The 23165-nt window shown below is 42.0% G+C and overlaps 1 protein-coding gene across 10 annotated transcripts in view; it reads right to left on the minus strand.

The window, feature by feature from the left end:
* Window positions 1–19677, minus strand: part of LOC136443694 (agrin-like) — a 222340-nt gene extending 202663 nt beyond the window's left edge. For all 10 annotated transcript variants that reach the window (XM_066441031.1, XM_066441035.1, XM_066441038.1 and 7 more), the window contains exon 1: window positions 18811–19677. In XM_066441031.1, the coding sequence (XP_066297128.1) occupies window positions 18811–19291 (481 nt within the window). In that variant the 5' untranslated portion in view covers window positions 19292–19677. The remainder of the gene's footprint in view (window positions 1–18810) is intronic.
* Window positions 19678–23165: the final 3488 nt, after the last annotated feature.

Below are 23165 nucleotides of genomic sequence, written 5' to 3' on the forward strand. Positions count from 1 at the left end.
AATTGAAGCATGCTGCGTTTCACAGAAGTATACTATATACCGCTCGTTATAAGTCATAGGTTGAGGCTATCTTCTAAGGGACCATACGATATCTAACGGGGGGGAGGGGTGTTGCGTTGGGGGGGAGGGTCATGGAAAAAATTTTCGAGGTGGGGGGGAGGGTCATGGAAAAAAATTCTGGGTTGGGGGGAGGGTCATGGACTTTTTTTTTACGAATCCGTTGAATTGTTGTGCATAAACATTATGCTGAGGGCCGACAAACTGACGCTGTAAATAGCCCGCTATGCTGTCTTTTCACCCAGCGTAGCGGCGAAAAAATACAAAACTACCGTAGTAAACATGCCGAAGCACACGTCCAGCACGCGCCTCCACTGTTTCACAGGAAGCTATCCAGCTATCAGCTCTAAGGGAGTACCCCATATTCTAAATTAGCACCCCGCCTTACCGCTCCGATCCGTATCTCGCAGCCCCTCCCACCCGGCTACTCTCCAAGCAGAGCATGGGTTTCGGCTGGTGTTTTTAGGCGTTTTTGTCGGACTTTCTACTTTGTCATCTTTTTTTTTGTCTAGACAAAGTAGAAAGCCCGGCAAAAATGCCTAAAAACACGTCAAAAACCAGCCGAAATCCATGTTCTGCTTGGAGAGTACACCCGGCAGCATCGCACCAAAACGTAAACAGTAGCCGACATGGCCGAGTACGCCTCTCTGTGACGATCAGCGGGGTGGGTCCCGGACTATTAGAACAGCCGTAAATGTATCAGATTCCAGGTAATCTCCTTATTTGGAAGTTGATGGGGAGGGTCATGGAAAAATTTTTTGACCGGACTTCCAGTGCACCACCCCTCCCCCCCCCACTAAATATCGTATGGTCCCTAATGCATGGTTATCAAAGCTTTTCAGACAGTGTGTTCTGAATACATTAGTCTGTCAGGTTTGTATTGCTGGCGTTATAACTGATGTTGCGTCTAGCACATATTCCTAAATACCCTGTTTTTAAAAATCCAGAGTTTTATTACCCCGCAACTTTATGTGAACTAACGTTACTTCATGATCCATCATGTACATGTAGACCGTTAGGTCCTGTCAAAACGGATTAAATGACCATTCCGTTTACTTTTATCTGCATAATTAAATCACCAAGCTACCAAACAGCCTTTACAATTTCCAGATGGAATTTGAAAAGCATCAAATGATTTGCCTACATCTTCCAAAGTGAGTACTTTCTCTATTTAACTTTGCTTTGATATCAAAACTCGAAGAAGATCAATATTTGAAAAACTTGTGGCAAGGCCATACGGGGGTTATCTTGTGATAAAGTAGCAGCCTCAAAGTAGAGTTCCTAGTTAAAATTAGTTGCTAACTGGAAGACCCCGGTTCAATCCTGGGTCAGGACATCTCAGTTGGGGCTGCAGCCGTCTTTTGGAAAGGATGTGTCTCGAACAAGTTAAAGGGGAAGGGCTAGCAACCCCTCTCTGTAAAAATATACCCTGCTACTGAAACAGCAAGGAAGGTTGCTGCCCTAGGGGCCACTAGGCACTACAAGGGTCTGAAGAAATGGACAAACAAATACCACACAGGCAAGACAGAATAATCTGATAAAATCTCAGAAGCCAGACTATTTGGGAGAAAACTGCTAACAGTTTGTAAATCCTGGCTGGGATCAGGACAGCCTATCTCCTCTCACTTTCAGATTCCAAGAAAGAGCAGGAAGGATCTAGGGAAGGAAGGAGGGAGGGAGGGGGGGTCTTCAGATTTATGTAAGAATAAAACTTTTCCTGACAATTAAAATCCAAATCACGTGGGAGGGAGGTACTACAAGAGGAACAGAAGGGCACACTAGCCAACGATGTGTCGTAAACATCAGAGTTCCTGTTCAGATGCTGCTAGAGTAAAATGCTGCTAGAGTAAAGGTGCAGCAAAGTTCAAAGGGAAACATTGACCTTCAAAAATTGTTCTTCTGTACAACTGCTATAGTCAAAATGTTTCTTTAGATTTAGTATATTATAAGACCACATTTTTGCTACGGGTAATAGACTCTGCAACGTGTAACAAAGATTTTAGCTCAAGCTGGGGGACGAAATCTTGCTTTGAAAATAACTTATCTCCAGGCAGATGTTGGGGTGAACAACTGTAAAGTTTTCTGACTGGCTAACTTTAATTCCAGTCCTCTACCCCCAATATCTGCTGGACTGACCATCCCGATATCTGCTTGGGGATTAGGATTAGGAAGACCTACATGCTCTGGACTATCTCTGGACTCAATAAAAATAAAGGGGCAGTAATGAGTACAAGCAGACAAGGGGTCCAGGAATTTGTCACATCATTATGGGGATGGACACTTGCAGGCTCATCTTTCCTCTGTGCATGTGGGTCAGCCCTGGTCAGAGGTCTGGCTTCAATTTTCCTCAAACTTTATATAATGAATAAATGATTTTATTTGCACAACAATTGCAACAGTGACAATGTATGGCAATGTACAGATAACATGATTAACAATCCAGATGTATCATTCCACAATTCTAATTACTACTTTATCATATCAAATATAATCTACAGTGATAACTAAACGGAACTATTCTAGATATCACATTGCATATTTCTAGGCTACTTTGGGACTTAATGTTCGTCAAATCTCATTTAGGGATAGTACAGTTTCTTTTTTGTAGAGCCTTATGAATGTATTGGCCTATGTGGATAGATGAGGAATCTGGACAAGATATAAGTACTTTATAGACAAATTGAAGAAGCATGTTTTGTCAGGAAATGGGAGGGGGTAAACCTGTGCAGTTCTAAATTCAAAGTCACAGGTGCAAGTAATCTAGACTTGTACCTGTTTATGATTTTTATTTTTGTACAGTTCTCCTAGGTCTAATCCTAGGTCTATGGCTTAAAGTAGTACTGTACTCCAAGCACAGGTTCAAGCCCGACTGCTACATTTGTACATCTGCTTGGAGATTAGAGATTATACCTTGCCCCACTTTCTGATGTTGGCTTACAGAAAGCAGGGCCATCAGGTTAGACCGACCCCCACCTTCAACCTCTGTCTTGAGAGTTTTTTTTATAGTACAACATTGTCCAGTTATGTTTGTTGTTCAACTTGTTGTGTGGACAACAGGAATAGGAGCTGCGGTGTACTTGTATAATTGTTAAACTAACTCAAACTCAATCTCCTTCCCTTAGGAGCAGCAACCTTGCAACAGAGGAGTTAAACTTAAAGCACGAACGAGGAGGGGTGGGATAGGCTAGGCATAAGAGGGAATACAGAAATGTAAGCGTAACACTATAATTACACATATGCCGTGATCCACTTTATCTATAGAGATTTCTACAATATGTAATGGTTTGTAAATGATTCATACTACAGGGGAATGTTTCACTGATATGTTGTACGTGGTATAACAAGTACAACTCATGGCAAATTGGCTTTCGTCCATTGACTCACCAGCCAAAAATCCACATCTACGCCATAGAATAAGATGCCGCCCTCCCAACCTTTCCTCAAACAGCTACATGCTTCAGTCAGTAAGTAGTAAGAGCCAACAAGTCACTCATCAGTTGTTCACCCTATCCCTCACCCGTACAAAATTGAGCCAAAGAACTGTGAAATTAACCTGAGATAATTGTTCCACCTTTACACAGAGTTTTCATGACAAATTTCTCAGTTCAGACACTTGTGTAACACAGGACACAATTCAACAATGGCTAGAAAGTTGTCGAGCAATTTATTGACTCTCGAAAACATTGACAAAATTATTTTACTTCGTTGTTAAGTAAACAGATGGCACCGGTATCACTATGCAATCTTTTTTCAAAATAAATCTGATTTAATGCATGAATGGGTGTAAGAATTAGGCCAGGAGTGTGCATGGGGAATTTACATTATACAGCCCAACAGGACAAGAGACACTGTGAAAAGAACAGAACACAAAAGACTTGTCCCACTTTTTGTCTACTTTTAAGTTTCTTTAACTTCTTCTTGGGCAAAACCTGATGCTGATTCAATCCGACCTGAAAACAACAAACTGGAACAATCTGGTAATTACCAGTCGTCACTAGTCAAGGTCAGTGTTTCATAGGTCACCTGAAAAGGTCAAAGTTTACTCGAAGATCTCCAGGTCTATTGTAGCTCCCCTCAGACAGTCTGCAGTTAGGACTGACAATAAAGGAATGTTGAATGTACCACCCAGATGTTCTGCTCCTGTCTAATTACTTCGCCATAAGGGCAAGACAGGTAACAAAACACACCAGGAAAGGGGAGAAATCCTGAAACTGCCAAAACAATATTCCCCTTCGCTCCCCTTTGTCAGTGTTACAATCCAGTCTGGGCATGTTGGCGGAACTGTGTCGTTCCGATGGCGTGAGCTCCATTGTTGCGGAGGTAAAACCTTTGTAACGCAATCTGACTCGTAGTTATTCCCCCTTTGTTTGCCGGTCCACGACCAGGCAAAGATCTCAGGACACAATTCATTAGCCGTCTGGCTCAAGGCTTGATGAGACCGAGTAGCCGTCTTTCTTTTTGTCCCCAAATCTCTAAACAAACAGAGTAGAATTCAGACAATTTTTCTTTACTCTTCTTTTATGAACACCCGTAATTAGATTTCCTAATTTGGACATCCTAGAAGACTAAATCTCAAGTTTAAAACAATGCACAGCTTCAAAACATGCTACCTGATTTTTAATCACTTCTTTGAAAAATTGACATACCCCCACAAATTCTTTCATAAAAGCTTCATAATTGATTTTCTTGGTCATTCAAATGCCATTCTTGGCCATTTTGAGTGACTGAATGCATGATGAATCCTAACTGAAGATATACAAAGAAAACTGCCATTTCAGCATTAACATTTCAGTAAGAATCCTTCACCTTCTATAAACTACTACTAGGCTTTACAATGAGAAATTACCCTGTGAAAATATTGTAGCACCAGCCTTGGCAAGGGTTAGACTGTTCACCTACCCGCCGGGATGGCCGGGTGCCTAGCAACAAGACCGACTACGCAAATTAGGTCATACGCAAACAAGAGATCAGCTTGTACGCTTTTATTGGGATACAATCAACCAAAGCACGTCCAATAAAAAACTCCACATTACAGTTGATGTTTCCCCTCAAAACTACATTACATTTTCCAAAATTCATTTACCAGAATTGATAGAATTCGGGTCAATATATAATAAGCATATTTCATAACAATCTTTGTTACATAACACATGTAAAAAATACTGACTATTCACGTCTGGTATACTCGGCGACTATTAGAATACCAGACACCAATCTTTTAGTGCTTTAATTACATTGTACATATCAACTTTATAACAAACAGCTCACTGTAGAATAAATCATACTGCAATCACCACAATTAGCAACTAACGGCAGTTGAAAGCACAAGTTCAAGTATCCGTCAAATTTTCCACAACTTTCTTGATATTGGCTGCATAAACCTGGTCCTACAAACTTTTTATATTCTGAAAGTTTTTGTCTGTCCTTTCTCAAATAAATCAAAAAAAGTTTGAATGATTTCAAAGATAATGATCATCTCTACTAATAACTTATACTCAAAGTACATTGACTTTACTCAAAGTACATTGACTTTACTCTTCGTCGTTCGGTGTAATATAACCAGCTGCTGCCGCGCCGCGTGCCTGCGAAGCTGGTGTGTTACGCCGAATGGCGGTTATACCGGCTATATAGATACAGATACAGATACTCTTTTCTCATGCAGACATCAATAATGGAAATGCTGGGGTACGGTTTGTGCTAGTGAGTCATTTTGCACTTGCTGCCGTGGCTGTTAAAAGGTGATAAGTTCCCAGAGGATACATGGCCTGATAACTGCTCCTAGCACACCCCTACTAGCTCAAGGTGGAAGCCATAAATGATGCACTACACAAAATAACAGGGCTTGAAATACTTGAAGACCAGTGGAAGGGCTGCTAGAACCTTGATTGTTGATATAGTCAGGCTAACATACAAGTAGACATCAGAAATATAGTAGATCTACCTGCACAGTGAAACACACTTACCACAAGGCTAAAAGGTCCGGACAAGTTACACTGGTCAGTAAGACCCCGTTCACACTCATTTTTTTCAATCGCGATTGAAGTATAATCGCGATTGTTCGATCCGATCACGATTGAACGCAAAGAAACTTTTGCGTTCACACTGCTTTTCGCCAAGTGGATTAAAGTACTCTGTGATCCGATCGCGATTGAAGCACGCTCCACCATGCCATCGGCGATCATTTGTTAATTGTCCCTCTTTCGGTGACATTTCCCAAGTTTGGCCTGTGCCTCTTCTCTCCCCGAGATTGCGATGAGGACCCTGGTCTCCTCATCGCGCCACCTGCCACCAGCTGAAGTTGCTGACGGAGTTTTATCCTTCTTCTTGCGCATTGTTGACGATGAAAAGTTGTTGTTGTTGTAAGAGAGCGATCTGACGTGTGTGGCTTGGGTTTGTTTTCCCGCGCGACGCGAACTATGACCCCACGTACCGGGATGTATGACCTCCCACCCCCGGAACCAGCCGAAATCCCCGCCGATCGCAATGGAATGAATCGTAGTTGCGTTCACACTCAGAATTTGATAGGATTGGATTGGGTTGGATTGATCCTCCCTAAACTACCTCCGGAGGTGGATCAGAAACAATCGCGATCGGATCGATCCAATCACGATAGGGAGCGTTCACACTGAAAAAATCAATCGCGATGGGATTGATTCAATCGCGATTATAGTTTTATACTTCAATCGCGATTGAAAAAAATGAGTGTGAACGGGGTCAAAGTGGCACTTGAACCACACTGTTACAACAGCTCGAATTTTACTTGCACTAACCTGCATATGCAGGCAGTATTTCCAGCCCTTCTAACAATAACTTGCCGACCAATGCATTGTCCCAATGTTGTGGGTCATGTGGGAGTAACTAAAATGTAAGGTATTAGGTAAGGTACTACAAACTTGACCCAATGGGAATAGCTTCCATATTGTAGCTTTTGCCGAGTAGCTATAGCCTGATTGATGTTCGGGTGCCATTAATGTACAGAGTTTCGTATCATATCCCAAAAGGATAAAAGCGTACAATCCCCTGGGATAAGCCTAATAGCCCAGTGCATACATTTACAAAAGCAGTCATGTAAAATATATATTTGCAAAACACACATTTGGTCACTTTCAGGACACTGATCAGCATTATGGATTTGTGGATACATAATTGAGACATGCATGGCTAACGCTTCCTACTTTGGTAAGTCAAAATAAAGTTCCCAATTTTGTTGGTTATTTTATGAAAACATTTGCAAAATCACTTCTTTTATACACAACAGGAATGAAAATTTGATCATTTCAAAATACAACCTTTAAACCAATTTCTTTTTTTTTCTTTTTCAAGCTTGAGAAATGACCATCAGCAGATCTATCTCATCTCCTTGATCTCATAAATCATAATCTACTCCATTTAATACCAACATGTCAGAGCTCATTTCCAGTCCCATTCCTAACACTATCATGCACCCCTCGTAATCTGTAAAAATATCTAATCCAGAAATTCTATCAGGGATTATCAGAGTGCATGAATCCTGTGCAAAGCTTCTTTAGGGTGTGTACAAGCTGTTCTGATGAGATAGCTAGCACCTTGACACAAAATGCACCCCTCCGGAGGACTCAACCAATGGTTTATTCATGAACAGAACCAATTGTGGCTTTTCACACTTCCAGATAGCAATTCACAAAGGGAAGCCACCATCTGACTGGTGTTAGCAGTCAATGAATCGCACCTCCAGGCTACTTATATTTGCATACACTGTGAGAGGAAATTGCAGTGGCATCTTGCATTTCTAGAGGGTGGAGGGCTTTTCGAAACAATTAAAACAATATTCCTGAGCTTTCACTATCTAGAAGACCTCCAGAAACACACAATTGTTACAAACACAAAACACACTCTTCACTTTCATTTTCATCAGCCACTGCCTCCAAAGGAGAAGTCACAGTAATGTATGTAGAAACATTAGCTTCATGTATAGAGAAGACACTTTTACCTTTTTACTGTTTGTACCCTTGCAATTAGCCTACAGGCATGAATTTTTAAAAAAAATCTGTCTCAAAAGTGATGCAATTGTAATTTGGTGCCACATTACCATACCTTTAATCCATATGAATCATTGTCAGTAGCTAATCCGTAGCCAGGGTGCCATCCTATTTCTACCGGGGCTACCTACATTCGCTACCCTAAAATATTTCTACCGGGGCTACCTACATTCGCTACCCTAAAAAAGATTTAAGGGTAGCGAATGTAGGAGCCCCGGTAGAAATAGGATGGCACCCAGGCTAGCTAATCCGGTCCTTTTCTGTCTAAGACCCCGTTCACACTCATTTTTTTCAATCGCGATTGAAGTATAATCGCGATTGAATCGATCTGATCGCGATTGATTTTTTCAGTGTGAACGCTCCCGATCGCGATTGGATCGATTCCGTCGCGATTATCCACCTCCGGAGGTAGTTTGGGGAGGATCAATCGCGATCGGATCCAATCCAATCCTATCAAATTTTGAGTGTGAACGCAACTACGATTCATTCCATCGCGATCGGCGTGTATTTCGGCTTGTTCCGGGGGTGGGAATCACCAATCGTCGCTTCGTTCACGCTCCCAGATTGTCCTGTCTACAGCTCTTGCCGCGTTCATTACCTGTATTACAGCTAGGCTAATATACAAAAGCCTTCGTCGTTCACGCCTTCTCGCGATCATAGCCCGCTGATTGCCTTCCCTTCCACGGCTACAGAACATTCTCCAAAAGTTGGTGGACTCCCGCTATTTTGTAGCAAGCGACGCCGAACCGTTGACCTCAACCTATGACCTCAAATAATAAGCGTGCCTCAATCGTGCTTCAATCGCGATCGGATCACGGCGTACTTTAATCCACTTGGCGAAAAGCAGTGTGAACGCAAAAGTTTCTTTTGATCGAACAATCGCTTCAATCGCGATTGAAAAAAATTAGTGTGAACGGGGTCTAAACCATCAGCATTCATCCGCTAATCCTACGCTGGTTTACTGAAATGCTACTGTGAGTCATAGCAAATCATCAATGGCATTTTGTACTGATGCATAGATAACTGTGAAACAAAGAAGCAAGTAGAAATATCCTGTCTCTTCTGATAATTCTGTGGCCCCCAGGATTCGAACCCACGCCGAAACCGGGCAAATTCTTAACACCAATTTACCTCAAAGATCTTTAGGGGGAACAGTACCTATTCATTGAAATTTTCATACGTGTAAAATTACTAAAAATTTCTCCTACTTTTGCTTTGTAAGAACAAGGCTGTTATGCTATATCCTTGGTAAGAATCGTTTTATTCCTTCAGACCCTTGTAGTTGTAGTGTCTAGTTGCACATAAGGCAGCAAGTTTCCCTGCTGTTCCAGTCAGTAGCAGGGTAATGTAAATGCAGAAATTCGAGTGTTCGCGGTGGTTTTGAGTTTACGTTTGAAAAAATAGTAGCGCTACAGTCACACAATGGAACGGCTTTTCGCAGTGGTTTTAGGTTCACGGTTAAGACTTCACCGCAAAAACCGCGAGCATAAAACCACTGGGAGCATTTCTGCATTTACAGTATATTTCTACAGGCAGAGGTTGGTAGCCCCCCCCTTCCCTAACGTGCTCGAGGCACCTACCGGTACTTGAACATAGGACCCCCATACTTTATGTCCCTTCCGAAAGATGCCGAGATGCCCTTCCCATGATTGAACCAGGGGTCTCCCAGTTACCAACAGAACCAGGAGCTCAAAATATAGTTACATCCACAGGGCTCTGCAAATTAATACAATAGTATCAATAATAAAGACCTACAACCCTAAGTGCTCAGTCACAATAAAAGAACAGTTCTGTTTCAGTCATATCTGAGTTTCTGCTTGATTTTTCCAAGGAGGTTTAATCTTGATTTTTCCCAGGGTTTTTCTTACAGACTGTGACACCCTAGCAGAGCTCCCCAGTGAGAATTGACAGGTGGAAGGGTAGGACCTCTGTGATAATTAATAATATCCTGTCTCTTCTGATAATGAAAGGCAATAGAAGCAGGCACCACCTGCATGCAAGCCAGTCCACAGATACCTTGTTTCTCCGTACAGGAAAGTAGGCGTACAGGAAAGTAGGCATCCGGAGGAAAAATTAAAACTTTGAGTTTGATAAGGCAATGTTGATTTGATTATATGGACGACATCCTCCAGGAACCCCCAAACTGAAGTTTGGCAAAAGAATAAACGTTGCTGTCATTATAAAGTCTACATGGTCAAGAAAGTTGAAGAAATGACTTATCACAGTGTACGGTACTCCGAACAATAGATTCTACATTTTTCACATCTTCTTTGACTTAAGCGTTTTAGAGTAAGACATTAGTACCCATCTACCCATATTTTTTTTCCAATTTTTGCTATTTTGCAGCAGCTTTGTATGATTTACAGTATGGTCACAAACTTTTTGGAAACGAACGAAAATTGATGTGTGCACGGATATCATCCATACAATCGAATCAACATCTAAAAGGGAAAAAGTAACAACCAAGAATAAAGTCTAGCTTTCTAAAAGTCAATTTTGTACAATATCTTTTTTTAATTACAATCAATCAATTGAATTGCTCTTTACTGTGTTTACATTTACTACACTGACTGCAAATACAGCAGAATCCTGTTAGGAAATGCTGAGTTTGAGATTTTGGCCACACCGCATTTATATGTCATCACTCGGTTACTCCAAATGACTCTGGACCAAACCAAATATTTGTGATCTCCAGAGTTATTTTCCTAAGTAAACGCTCTATGACAAGTGTTGATTAGGTGCAATTAATACGACATATTCCATGTGCTGTTGAATCATCACCTGTGGCTTGGTGGCCATAGGAACCATCACAACAACTCAGGAGATATGATGCAATAGAATGATAATTGTTCCTTAGTATTTCTATTAAAAACGTTTTGGTCAGGTTTTTAGAAAATCTTGACAAGGATTTGGATTCGTACAAGCATCTTTGAAATTTAGGGTACTGTAACTCTTCATATTGTTTTACTAATTTTTAGTATATTTGCTTGGAGACATTTTGTCAGGATCCTACCAACAACATGTTTCCTATATACTATCACTAGTATCAGTACACTGTCCAAACATTAAACAAGCGGCATGCTTTTTATCATGTCCGGAATTCTCTGGAATGCACCGCAAAGATGGAGTTTCTGTCTGCTGGGGATTCGCCCACTTCCGAGATGACAAGAGGGACACTGACAATGACCAAACCGCTTCCTAAGAAAATTCTGAAGCTCCTCTCCGGCATAATCAAGGAAGATGCCAGCATCCTAATTTACTTTTCTAAAGATTGCCACTGAAGCCTGGAGTGAGGGGAAAATCGATTGGGTCTAGCAATCGGACTGTAGAGCTAATATTTCACTTCTCTGGTAATCCTATTTATGCTTGTCAGGTTAAAGGGAGTCACATGGTTGTAACCAGCTTGTACTTGTACTTAAATTGTAGTATTATTAATTAACCTTCTCCCTGCTGAGCTAGTCTAGATCTTCTGGCACCAAATTTGTACAGGTTATGGGGTTAGGCAGCAGGGAGGTTAACCATGCAATCATTTTCTTTCATAATTCAGAAAATCACCTTGAAAAAAATACTGGAAAAAAAACTAAAATTCTAAAATGTAATCTTAGTTCTCATTTTCTAATCTGTTCATTACTAGTCTTTGATTGATTACACGTTTTTTGCTGTTGTATGTGAACAGGTGAAACAAGCAACACTTGTGTATATCAATCATATCTCATACTTCTACCAAGCATGCCAAATTCAACATGTAGTTTTCCTTAGCACAGCATGATATTCTTACCACATCGATACATCCCATGATAGGTAAAAACACCTCTCTCTTAACAACCATACTAGTTACTGACACCTTTCCTTTTGTAAACAAATTTTCAATTCAGATCATAACATTAAAAAACTATCAAATCATAAATTAATAATCCTTTGTTAACTTATATCCTTTTCTAGATTCACAATGGTACTATAAATATACTCTGACTGAGCAATAGAAAAACAGTAGAGCTTTTCCATTCACATGTTTTCCATCCCACTACCTACACAATTTTGCCTCCAGCAAAATGCGCAGGTACGAATGCCAAATGCCAAAAAAATTGATTCAAACCTGTATTTTGGACCTATCAGATATTTTACAACCTGTGTATGGCCCAATTTACACACAGTTTTTCGTTTGTGTGTGACTGATTATACACAAAGAATACCATCATATCACCACTAATCTGTGAGTCATCTCCACGTCCCTTCCCTCCCAACATATCTACTGGTCTGTCCTCTAGAACACCCATCATGCCCATGTTGATGTTACTAGCTGAGTGAAATTGCAGGCTTCCAACCAGTTGATCCCCACTTTAACAAATGGACCAGGACTGCCCTCAATGAGCTAAGCAGACCTCTTTAATTACCTTCGCCGAGAAGGTTATGCAGAGGGTAGCGTTTGTATGTGTGTAATGTACAGGATAACTCGAGAAGGCTTGAATGGATTGTCTTGATATTTGGTAGGTGGGTAGGTCTTGATGAAACTTGGAAATGATTAGATTTTGGGTCCCCTAGCGGCTTGTTACGGTACTGCAGCGGAACTTCCTATTTTGATATCTCGTGTGCTGGACACGCTATGGAACTGATTTTTGAGTGGTAGATAGCTCTTTGGACAGAGAGTAAGTGGTATGGGTTTGGGCTCCCTAGCGGCTTTTTTGGAACTGCAGGAGCAGGTTTTGCATCTGACTTTGAAAGGGAATAACTCAAGAAGGGCTTGACGGATGGCAATGATTTTTGGTAAGTAGATAGCTTGAGTGATGATGTACATGATTACATACTTTTTATGCAAATCATTATCTAATTTGCATAATTAATGAGGAAAGTTTATACATCCGCCAAATTCCATGATAGGACTCTGAAACATGTAACATATGTAACTGAGGAAGAGAGAAATATTAATTGATATGAACTATGCAAATGAAGACCTCATTTGCATAATTAATGAGAAAATACTATAACTCAAGATGGCATTGATGGATGGTCATGATTTGGTATGTAGATAGCTTGTGTGATGCTTAGAATGACTGGACAATAATTATGCAAATCAGATGCTAATTTGCATAATTAATGAGGCATCTTTAAAAATCTGCTTTGTGCCATGATATGACTATTCAAATTGTAACTGAGGAAGAGAGGAATGTTGAACATAGAAAATATGCAAATGTGGGCCTAATTTGCATACTTAAATGAGAAACTACAATAATTCCATACTGGTAAATGACGGAAATTTCATGTATTTCATACTTTTTTTGTGGCGTCGGGAAGTTATGTGAATGTGAACATCGTTGAATCAAATTATGCTAATAAGGGCCTCATTTGCATAATTGATTATCAATATTAGCATAACCTTCTTAAGCTCATACTTTGCTAAGCTCACACTTTGGACATGTCATATCTTAAGACAATCAACTGGTCTGATTTATAATTGATGAGAAACACTCCTAATACGTCAGTCACAATGGTTAAAATCATTTGGCGAAGGTATGAGGTCGTGGAACTCTAGTTTCCACTACTCACAGCTTCAACTTTCTCCATTACTCACTCCCCCATACATACAGGCCCTCTCCACTGATGACAACAACACCCTTCTGGAGGAAAAGAAAAAGTCAGGACCCAGAAATCTACAGGATTTAACAATTTAGAAAAGTTAATGCAGGAATGAAGGTAAATAAACTGGACATTCAGACAAAAAACACTGGCTCCAAAACCCCCTAGCCAGTAGCCTGCCCCCCTCCCCTGGGAGCCAGCCACAGGATCACAGGCAGCTGCTACAAGCTTACAGATGTCCGCTGAAGATAAAGCTCTGCACTACTCCAGGAGAAAAACATGAGGTCTCCAAAATACGTGTTAACATGGTTAACAACACATAACATCCGGATTACAGAGCTGAAGCACAAACATCTAAAATAGCCTCAGAAGCTTTGAAATATGGAGACATCCTTAGATATTCCCTTTCTCCTTTCTAGTCCTTCATCTTTTGTCTTTCAAGCCTAGGCTAGAGACACTTTCAAGTTTAAGTCTAGATCTCAATCTCAAAAAAAAGCTGTTTTCTAATAACAGTTACTGGCCCTCCTCTCTTTTCTAGAACAGACCCATACAAATTGTCAAAATATGATGATCCAAACAACACAGTAACACCCTTTTCCCAAACTATCAACACCTTGCCAGTTGGCCAGGATATTCTCATCATTAGCCCATGGAAGAAATCCTTGCGTTTAGTCTTGTGAATTACAGAACACACTTGGGACTTTCTGGAGGTGTAAAAGTGTATGCCCTGTGGTTTGTCTGTCACTACGTACAGCTGTCATTATCTAAGGTTGTTATCTTCGAAATCCCCGTACAGTGTGACATTGAACTTCAAGTATGGGTCGGGAAACTTCACACGCAGTTCCCCTGCCATTTTGAATTTTGGCACAAGAGGTTACTCTCCAAGCAGAGGAGTGGGTCCGGCAGGTTTTTGACGTGTTTTCATACGTTTTTGTCGGGCTTTCTACTTTGTCATGGTTTTCTTTTTTAGAGACAAGAAAACCATGACAAAGTAGAAAGCCTGACAAAAACGCATAAAAACACGTAAAAAACCTGCCGGACCCACTCCTCTGCTTGGAGAGTACAAGAGGTCACTCTGGGTCACACACGCACATCAATGGAATTCTGCGCCGCGGGGGGTCCTGTGATATTTCCTGACCCTGTGTCTAAAGAGAAGCGTCACTCACAACAATAATCGCATACCCTATACCGTCATCAGTCTAAAAGGGACTTTCCCACCGATATAAACACACGTTTATGCAGTTGTTCATTTTTTGGCATACGGACTCTTCGAGACTGCACACTCGGAGAAACACATGAATGAGATCTTATTTTTGGTTTGTAGTAATTAGTTCCAGGCCCCTGTCCTAAAAATGGTCAAACTCCAGGTTTGTATGTAGGCCATTGCCATGAGCACATGTCGCTTGTTTTCTATTTACACATTTTGATAATGCAAAATGAGACTCCTTGAATGAGACTTTTACAAGAAAGACTATTTCTATATCCAGTGTTACTTTAATGACACAATCGTTTTCTATTTCATTCCTCTAGCACAAAAAGGTACACAGAATAGAGTGGGTAAACAAAATAATAATCACATTGCAATTAAAACAAATGATTGGTTAAGACATAATGAGATAATCCCTCCTCTTCAGACATATTTGAAGCCGTGTCCTCTCATCACTGTGCCTTTCAAAATATGTTGCTACAACGTGAGGAAAATTTGGAGCATCCCCAATCAAGATGTTCAAATATTTCGAAACTCTTCTCTATTTATCTTGTGTGAAGTCCGGTATAGCACGAGTCTGCACGACTGTTGCAAAAATTTCTATACTGTTGCAGTGTCTTGGGGGATTTTAATGACTAAAGTCTGTTCAGAAATTGTCAATAGGGTACAAGAAGCCATATAACCACATATGGACACCATCACCTAATGAGCACCAGGAATAGTGATGCCCCCCTCCCTCCCTATGCCCACATTTGTTGACCTGTTTTAATTGTGTGGATCACACCCCTATCACAACATTTGTTTTCACTGCTGGGGGACCATACTCCATTGGTGCTAATTAACAAATTTCATCAAGGACAAAGGGACCGTGAAAAGATAAAGGCCTCGTCAATTATTCCATTCAAAAAAATCTACATACTAGACAATATCGTTGAGACATTCCTGTAATATGGTAAGAAGTACAGATTATCTTTTGAATTATCCTCCTTGAATCATATTTCAACCTTCCCTTCAGCTCTTTTATTCTTCCACACTAAAAACTAAGAGGAATGTTCTAATTATATGATATCCTTTCAAAAGATTTCCTATCACATATACAGACTTGAGGGAGTTGAGGGGGACTTCAAAGACTCGCCACAATCCATTAGCTTTGTTTCAAATGTGCTTCGCTTCTGACACTTTAAAGAACTTTTAATGACTTAGGGTTCATTGGAACATCCCCCCAAACACACTTCCCGCTAACTGGAGAAATGTGGCCACTATAACACGAGCTTGATCAAAGAAATACGCGAAATAAAGCACATATGGCCTGACTGTGGTCTAATAGCACTTCCAGTGCCCCGGGAGTCCTCCGCTACAAAAAAACGTCCAGTCCTTTGTCATGCAAGTGAGTCTGTTGCTCCAAGCAAGGAGGTTTATCTATATAAAACCTCCTTGCTCCAAGCTATGGAGTCTGACTCTGATAAAGCTTCCAGCTTAAGGATTCCCGGCAGCAAAAGAAAAACTACAATGCAAAGTATGAGATGCGAGAGAAGATAAGTTTCGGGATCTCTTCCAGCTGTGACAAAAAAACGTTGGTAGGGCATACTTCCGTATTTTCACACCTGGATTTCAAAATTAGCAACAATGGGGCAAACACAGTTTACCACTTACCCCATTTTACCAGGCAGACGAAAGAAAACTGCAGTTAGAAGAACAATTTAGGTGAAAAAATATCATTTTAGAGGCAATACTTCATCCTGGTCTGAAAAAGAATGCTGAAAACCACCCCCTGGTCTAGAATTAGTGTAACGAATCACACCTGCTGGTGCAATCATAACATTTTAACTGGCAAGCCACATTTTCAACAACTTTGCAGATTCCATTTTTTAGCTTCGGAGTCACGAAAGCTTCGATCCGGGGCGACCGCAGCATTCAGTCGCATTCCTGCGACAACATGCTATGACCTGGTATGTTACGTCCAAATATTTCTATCACGGCTGTACCTTTTTGGCTCAAATTGGCCGAGTATCAACAGTACAGTGGCCTGGCCGCCTGACTACAATGGAATGTCCCTCAAGTGTACGGCATACCCTCCTGGCACAAAGCCATTTTTAGCATTACAGGATCAACTGGACAGAACATTGAGAGAAGTAACTTAAATTTGGAGCCCAGTCCAATTTCTCCAAAGCGTACCTCCCATCTCCTATCCCATCCACTTATCTAAATGAAGCTTTTGTTTCACCTAATGAGATTTACAGCCCTGATCAACAGGTATCGTTTGAGTCTTATCAATCAGGACAAGCAGATGGCAACAATTTTCATTACAAAACTCATGTGTTTCATCAACAATTCTTAGCGTGTGGCCAGGGCATACCTGTAATTTGAGCGACTCTAAATCATTCCCTCCGACACTTAGATTAGGGGGTTGGCCCTTGCTAACCCTCCCAAATTGCCATAGGTGTAAATGCACCTCTATTGTACCTTTCCATTCAGGAACAGCTTAATTTCGTAATACCCATAAGCAGTGCATATGAATGGCAAATGTTGGACAAGCTCGTTTTTTGTTATCTCCGTCACAGATCTGGATGATCTTTCCTCTCCGCTTATTCAGGGTATATAGGGCATCCCGAGAAGTTTGGTATACACGCCCGGGCTGTACCTACGCAAATAATAGGGCCCCCAATTTAACGCAAGGAGTATTGGGGGGGGATGAACATTATTCACTGGAGATGACACAATTCTAGTTAGGGTTGTGTTATGTGTGCTCCTGTGTGGCAGGTCAGCAGAAGTTGGCAACGAGGATGTAGCGCACCAGTCATGCACACGCCAAAACACAAATATTTTTACCACCTCTCTGGACTGAATGGGGGGGAAACTCAATCCACCATACACAAGCAGAGTTCTTTCAGCTGAAGCCCTCTCCACATAGGCAGACTAGCTCTAGTTGCCCCCACACACAACAGGACAGTTTGTCCCACTCCCTTCTAACCAAAATCCCCTGTTAAAATTAATCCTGGTTCGGAGGTCAGTTCTTTCAAAAAGCCAGTGTCTCAGTCCTTGCGACTGGTGTTGTTTTGAAGCTAAACAAAGCGTCCCCCACCCTGCACAAACTTGAGTTTCTTTCTACTTGGGTCCCGAGGTCTTATGCTAAGGAGTCGTATTTCACCATGGGGGTAGTCAAGCCAGCCAGGGGAACATACCCTAGTAGACCACCCGGGATTAGAGGCTAGCTAGCCGGGGATAGCCCTCTCTGTATCTCAACTCCGATCTCCAAACTCCAATTCTCTTATCTCTTCAACTGGGGGGTTTAGAAAGCTACAACTAGGCTAATTAGTTGGACTTTGATTCTGCAGAATTGTCGCGCTAGTCTACACTACTCTCTACAACCAGGGGTGACCTGGGGTCGGCCTTGCCCACTTCTTTCTTCCTTGGGACCACATTCCGTTTTATTGATTTTACAAAGCCCTTTCTGTGTTGGGTCTTGTTATGCTATACCTTCTGTCCCACCTCCGACAAGAAAGGAGAAAATGTTAAACACAGAAGAGGTGTGGGGAGGGGGGCAGGCTGTCTCAAATTCAAAAACCCTCTCGAATCTCTCAAGTTTTTACCTTGACACCTCCTCCTTCAAATCACGTGAAAAATAGAAAACTGTTACACTTGAGGGCGTTCACACATCAACACCTTACCCAGCAAAGCACAAAGTCAAACTCTCGAACCCGGCTAATATTTCTTCCCACAAATCCCGTTAAAAGTTTCCAAGGAGAAGACAACAAACTAAAAGGAGGGTATGGGGAGGGTTTCTTCAAGACATGCTATGTCCACGCCCTAAAAATCTTAAGATTGCAGTATAAAAGTGTCTCAAGAAAAGCTGCTCTATGGGTGAATTTTAGTCTTAGTTCTTTATGTGTCTCATATTTCGTGCGTGTCTTATCATTTGTCTGTAAGACGTTAGATAAGAATGAAGAAACCGACCTTTGACGGCGGACTCTGCGTGGATGAGGTTATCCAGGGTGACTCGGATCAGGCTGGAGGTGAGCTCGAACTCGTCCGGAGGGCCTGCCGGCTTCTTGTGCAAGAGAAAGATCCGGGTGTCGCCCTGGTCCACCTCGTTGTCGCAGATGTGCGGATCCCCGAAGCCGTCCACCATCACCTCCGCGACACCCCTGCTCGGGTCCCGGAGCGGCTGGACGCGGTTGGCCGTGGGGATCTCGCTCGTTCCCTTCATCACCCTCCAGACTCGGACCATCGCCTTGTACTTCCCGTCGGGGTAGCCGTTCATCTTCTGCTCGACCGTGCCGGTGACGATGGCGGTGGCCCGTCGTACCCGCTTCATCAGGTTGTCTTCATGGCACTGCCGGTTCGACCTCACCGGAGCGTCTCCGTCCAGTCCTTCGGCGCTCCTCGCCAGGAAGGCCGCTAGCAGCACAGCACACCCGAGCAAACCCCGATACATTGCGAAACAAATTAACTTTTTCCTAACAAAACAATAACACCCTGACACTTCCTCAGCTTGCCTGCAGAATTTGGTCCAAGTTTCTTTCTTCTTTTTTTTCTTGGTCCCTTGTTTGATCCGGTCCGTCAAAATATGGGAATTGAACCAGAAACCTCACGTTCGGCCAGTACGCTAGTGGAGGTCCCGCCAACTGTTACACAGCCCGATTGTAACGCTCCGCTCCGGTACTAGCGGCAGGCAGCTTGAGTCCGAGACGTCAGGAGTTAGATCCGATGCATGCAGATGCTTCTGTCTGGCGATAAACAAATGTAGAATGAGGAATCCACCTCCACCTACTTGAATGTACACATGCACCTCCCAGTCGCCAGGCTAAATGAAATGTGCAAGAATGAAATCGAGTGGGGAGCGGGCTAAGGAATTTGCGGGGGTCGCCCTAATTTAATCTCTCTTTAAAGAGCTTCTCTAAGCTATAAAAAGCACCAACGTCTGAACAAGCACGAATATAACGTTTTTATAGAATCAGATGCAATTTATTGTCGATGAATGATAAGATTGTTGAGGTTAATATTACAGGTAACGTTAAATGATTAAATCAAAACGCCTCCCCGATCCATATATTGGTAGCTTCCGGTCGTTGATTGGCCGGGCTCATGTGTATTTGTAAATACTGCCATTCAAGTTGGTGTGAAAGCCGCCGATCTACTGCTGATAAATCTGGATTCTTCATCTCCATTTAAATCGAATGGGATGATTACTGACTACTGAAGATGCTTTGATTTCCATTGTAATGGGCTGTGTAGGGGACAACACGAGGGTTTCCGGACCGAGCTGAGAAGACAACACTGGGAGTAGACCACACCACAAGACAAACGTTCATGCCGTGTCCTGCTGTACACCCTAATTCCGTAAGATGGGGTTGCTTCCAGCGACTTCTTCAAGCGTCAGTGCCTTGCTTAGAACAAGAGAAATCACCTATGACAAATGTAGGCGTTTTAGAAATCGGACAGCGTTTGTGCAGATTTGCAAATTTTAAAGGATATAGGAGGATCTCTGGCCGCTAGGAATGTATCAACTGTCAAAACTACTAGTACATGTGTAACGTTACTTAGATACGTCTTGGTGTGTTTATATTGCGCGTCCGCGTGCGCATCAATGCAATTCTTCCTTTAGCTTAGGCCCCCATTCCACTTGACGACGATCGCACTCGCGGCGCTCTCGGAAGAATTGGAATATCATGCAAAATATTAGAGTATGGCTGAAAAGACATAAAAACACGCAAAGCGTAAAAAGATTCGTTATTATCTATGAAATTCGTTGAGCACTCTGTTCAATCAAGGACATTATAATGTCCTTGGTTCAATTTTAGGTCGCAGAGAGCGCTCGGCGAGAACGCCGACTTAGTGGAATGGTATGTACCGGCATGTGTATGCGGGAAATAAATGCATCCTTGCTTTTAACTCATTCGGTGTATATCTATATGTGTGCGAAAAACGTGCCTCGCTCTCTGCCTGGTGCAATTATCTTTGTCATCCTCATGTTTTCGCCAGCGTACGTGTATGGCGGGTTTGCTTAGTACAAGTATTTCTTTTTATTACCATCGAAGCAGTGCACAGAAAGTGGCAGAACAATAAACTGATACAACACAGCAAGCGTAGCAATGAATACGGACACCTTGTCCCTTTGTAAACGTTTTATGATTATCTTCCAATCTATACTCATCATAAAAGTTATGATATAATACATTGTACTTGACTGAGTATTGACTCTTCCCCGTCTTTTACAGGTGCAATCCTTTCTCATAAATAGTGTAACAGATGCGAGATTATTCTAAATCACCTGAACACGTACACAAAATCAACGATATGAGACCTATCAAGCCCCTTACAAAGGCTTATCATTTGGCGATTGTTGTAACTTGTAAGTATTTTGATCTGGTACACCTATATAATATCAGGACACCATTTACAAGTTACATTTGGACCTTAAGTGATCTAAATGTGTATTGTGTAAGTGATTCGCCTATAACTTTGGAGAGGGGAATGTGGAAAAACGACAAACCAATTACTGTCTCGTTTAGTTATGATGCACAGTCGCGGAATTTAAGAGTTTGCCCACTTCAATATTTTGTCATCATAAGAAGGGACAAAGAAGGACACACACTTTGTTTTTCTGTCTTCAGTATGAAAAATACATGAAGCTTAATTATTGACACATTCATGCGTTTCTACGCGGCATAATATATATAGTGTACATTTCCCAGGAGTTCAATTGACAAGGAACCAATTTTCATCTTCTGGGGGTTCTATGGTATGAAAAGTGAGTACGAGTAAACTAAAGATATGTCCCCAAACATCTACATGCTATTCTCGTACAATCACATGAATTTCAAACCACACATCTATTAAATGAATTCCTCATTTGCATAATTCATGCAAAAGCGCCATAATTCATCTAAGTGGAAAATAATAGGACTGTCAATATTGCAACATGTGTAAGTTAGATAAAGGTGTTTATGTCCAAGCATATATCATGTAAATGTGTAAGTCATTTGCATTAACAGGATATTTCATGGAGATCTGAGGTCTACGAACTCTTGTTTTAATAGTAATACTTACAAAAATTCTGTGAAATCTCAGAATCTCTTGGAAAATCTGTTCAAAACAAGAGTTCGCAGACCTCATATCTCCATGGCTGGATGATAATTGCTAAGCCGACCTCAAATTCCAACATGCATAGGCAATTACCAAGGTTTCACTCGCTCTTTTAAAAAAGGTTGATTAAAGCGAGCAAGGGGGAGTCAACAGCCAGCAATTCACACCTAAAAGTTCACCAGCCAGCCATCCACACACCGAAGTTCACCGGCCAGCCATCCACAACTAGAAGTTCACTGGCCAGCCATCCACACTTAGAAGTTCACCAGCCAGCCATCCACACCTCAGAGTTCACCGGCCAGTCATCCACACCTCAGAGTTCACCGGCCATAGCCATCCACACCTCAGAGTTCACCGGCTAGCCACCCACACCTCAGAGTTCACTGGCCAGCCATCCACACCTAGAAGTTCACCGGCCAGCCATCCACACCTTGAAGTTCACCGGCCAGCCATCCACACCTTGAAGTTCACCGGCCAGCCATCCACACCTTGAAGTTCACCGGCCAGCCAGCCACACCTCAGAGTTCACCGGCCATCCACAACTAGAAGTTCACCGGCCAGCCATCCACAGCTAGAAGTTCATCGGCCAGCCATCCACACCTCAGAGTTCACTGGCCAGTCATCTACACCTCAGAGTTCACCGGCTAGTCATCCACACCTCAGAGTTCACCGGCCAGCTATCCACACCTCAGAGTTCACCGGCCAGCCATTCACACCTCAGAGTTCACCGGCCAACCATGTACACCTACACCCCGGCAACTTCCGCTCCTACTGTAGCACAGTTACAACACCAGCTACAGTCTGACAGAACGGGTTTGGCAATGGGTAAATACTAATCAACCCGTGCTCAACATTGGCAAAACAAAATAAATAATGATGGGCACACCACAGAAACCAAAACACAGTCCTACATTACAACTTAGCATTCAAGGGACAAACATAAGCAACGTAGTATACGCTGATCTGCTAGGCTTCACTATTGACCAAGAGCTTTCGTAGTCCCTGCAAGCAGACAAAACAAAGTTGAGAATGGCACGCATCCTTGCTACAATTAAAAGAAACAAGAACTATTTCACACAAAACGTATTAAAGGTGCCCTAAGCGATTTCAGGGGGTAAAACTTGAAATGTTCTGGGGAAGACAATTCTGTTTTGTGAGGTTGAAATTGACATTTGCTGCCCCATATTAGCACATCTGCATCATTATTTCAGACTTTGGGCGCT

This window comes from Branchiostoma lanceolatum, chromosome 10 (assembly GCF_035083965.1).
Source record: "Branchiostoma lanceolatum isolate klBraLanc5 chromosome 10, klBraLanc5.hap2, whole genome shotgun sequence".
NCBI classification, from domain to species: Eukaryota; Metazoa; Chordata; class Leptocardii; order Amphioxiformes; family Branchiostomatidae; genus Branchiostoma; species Branchiostoma lanceolatum.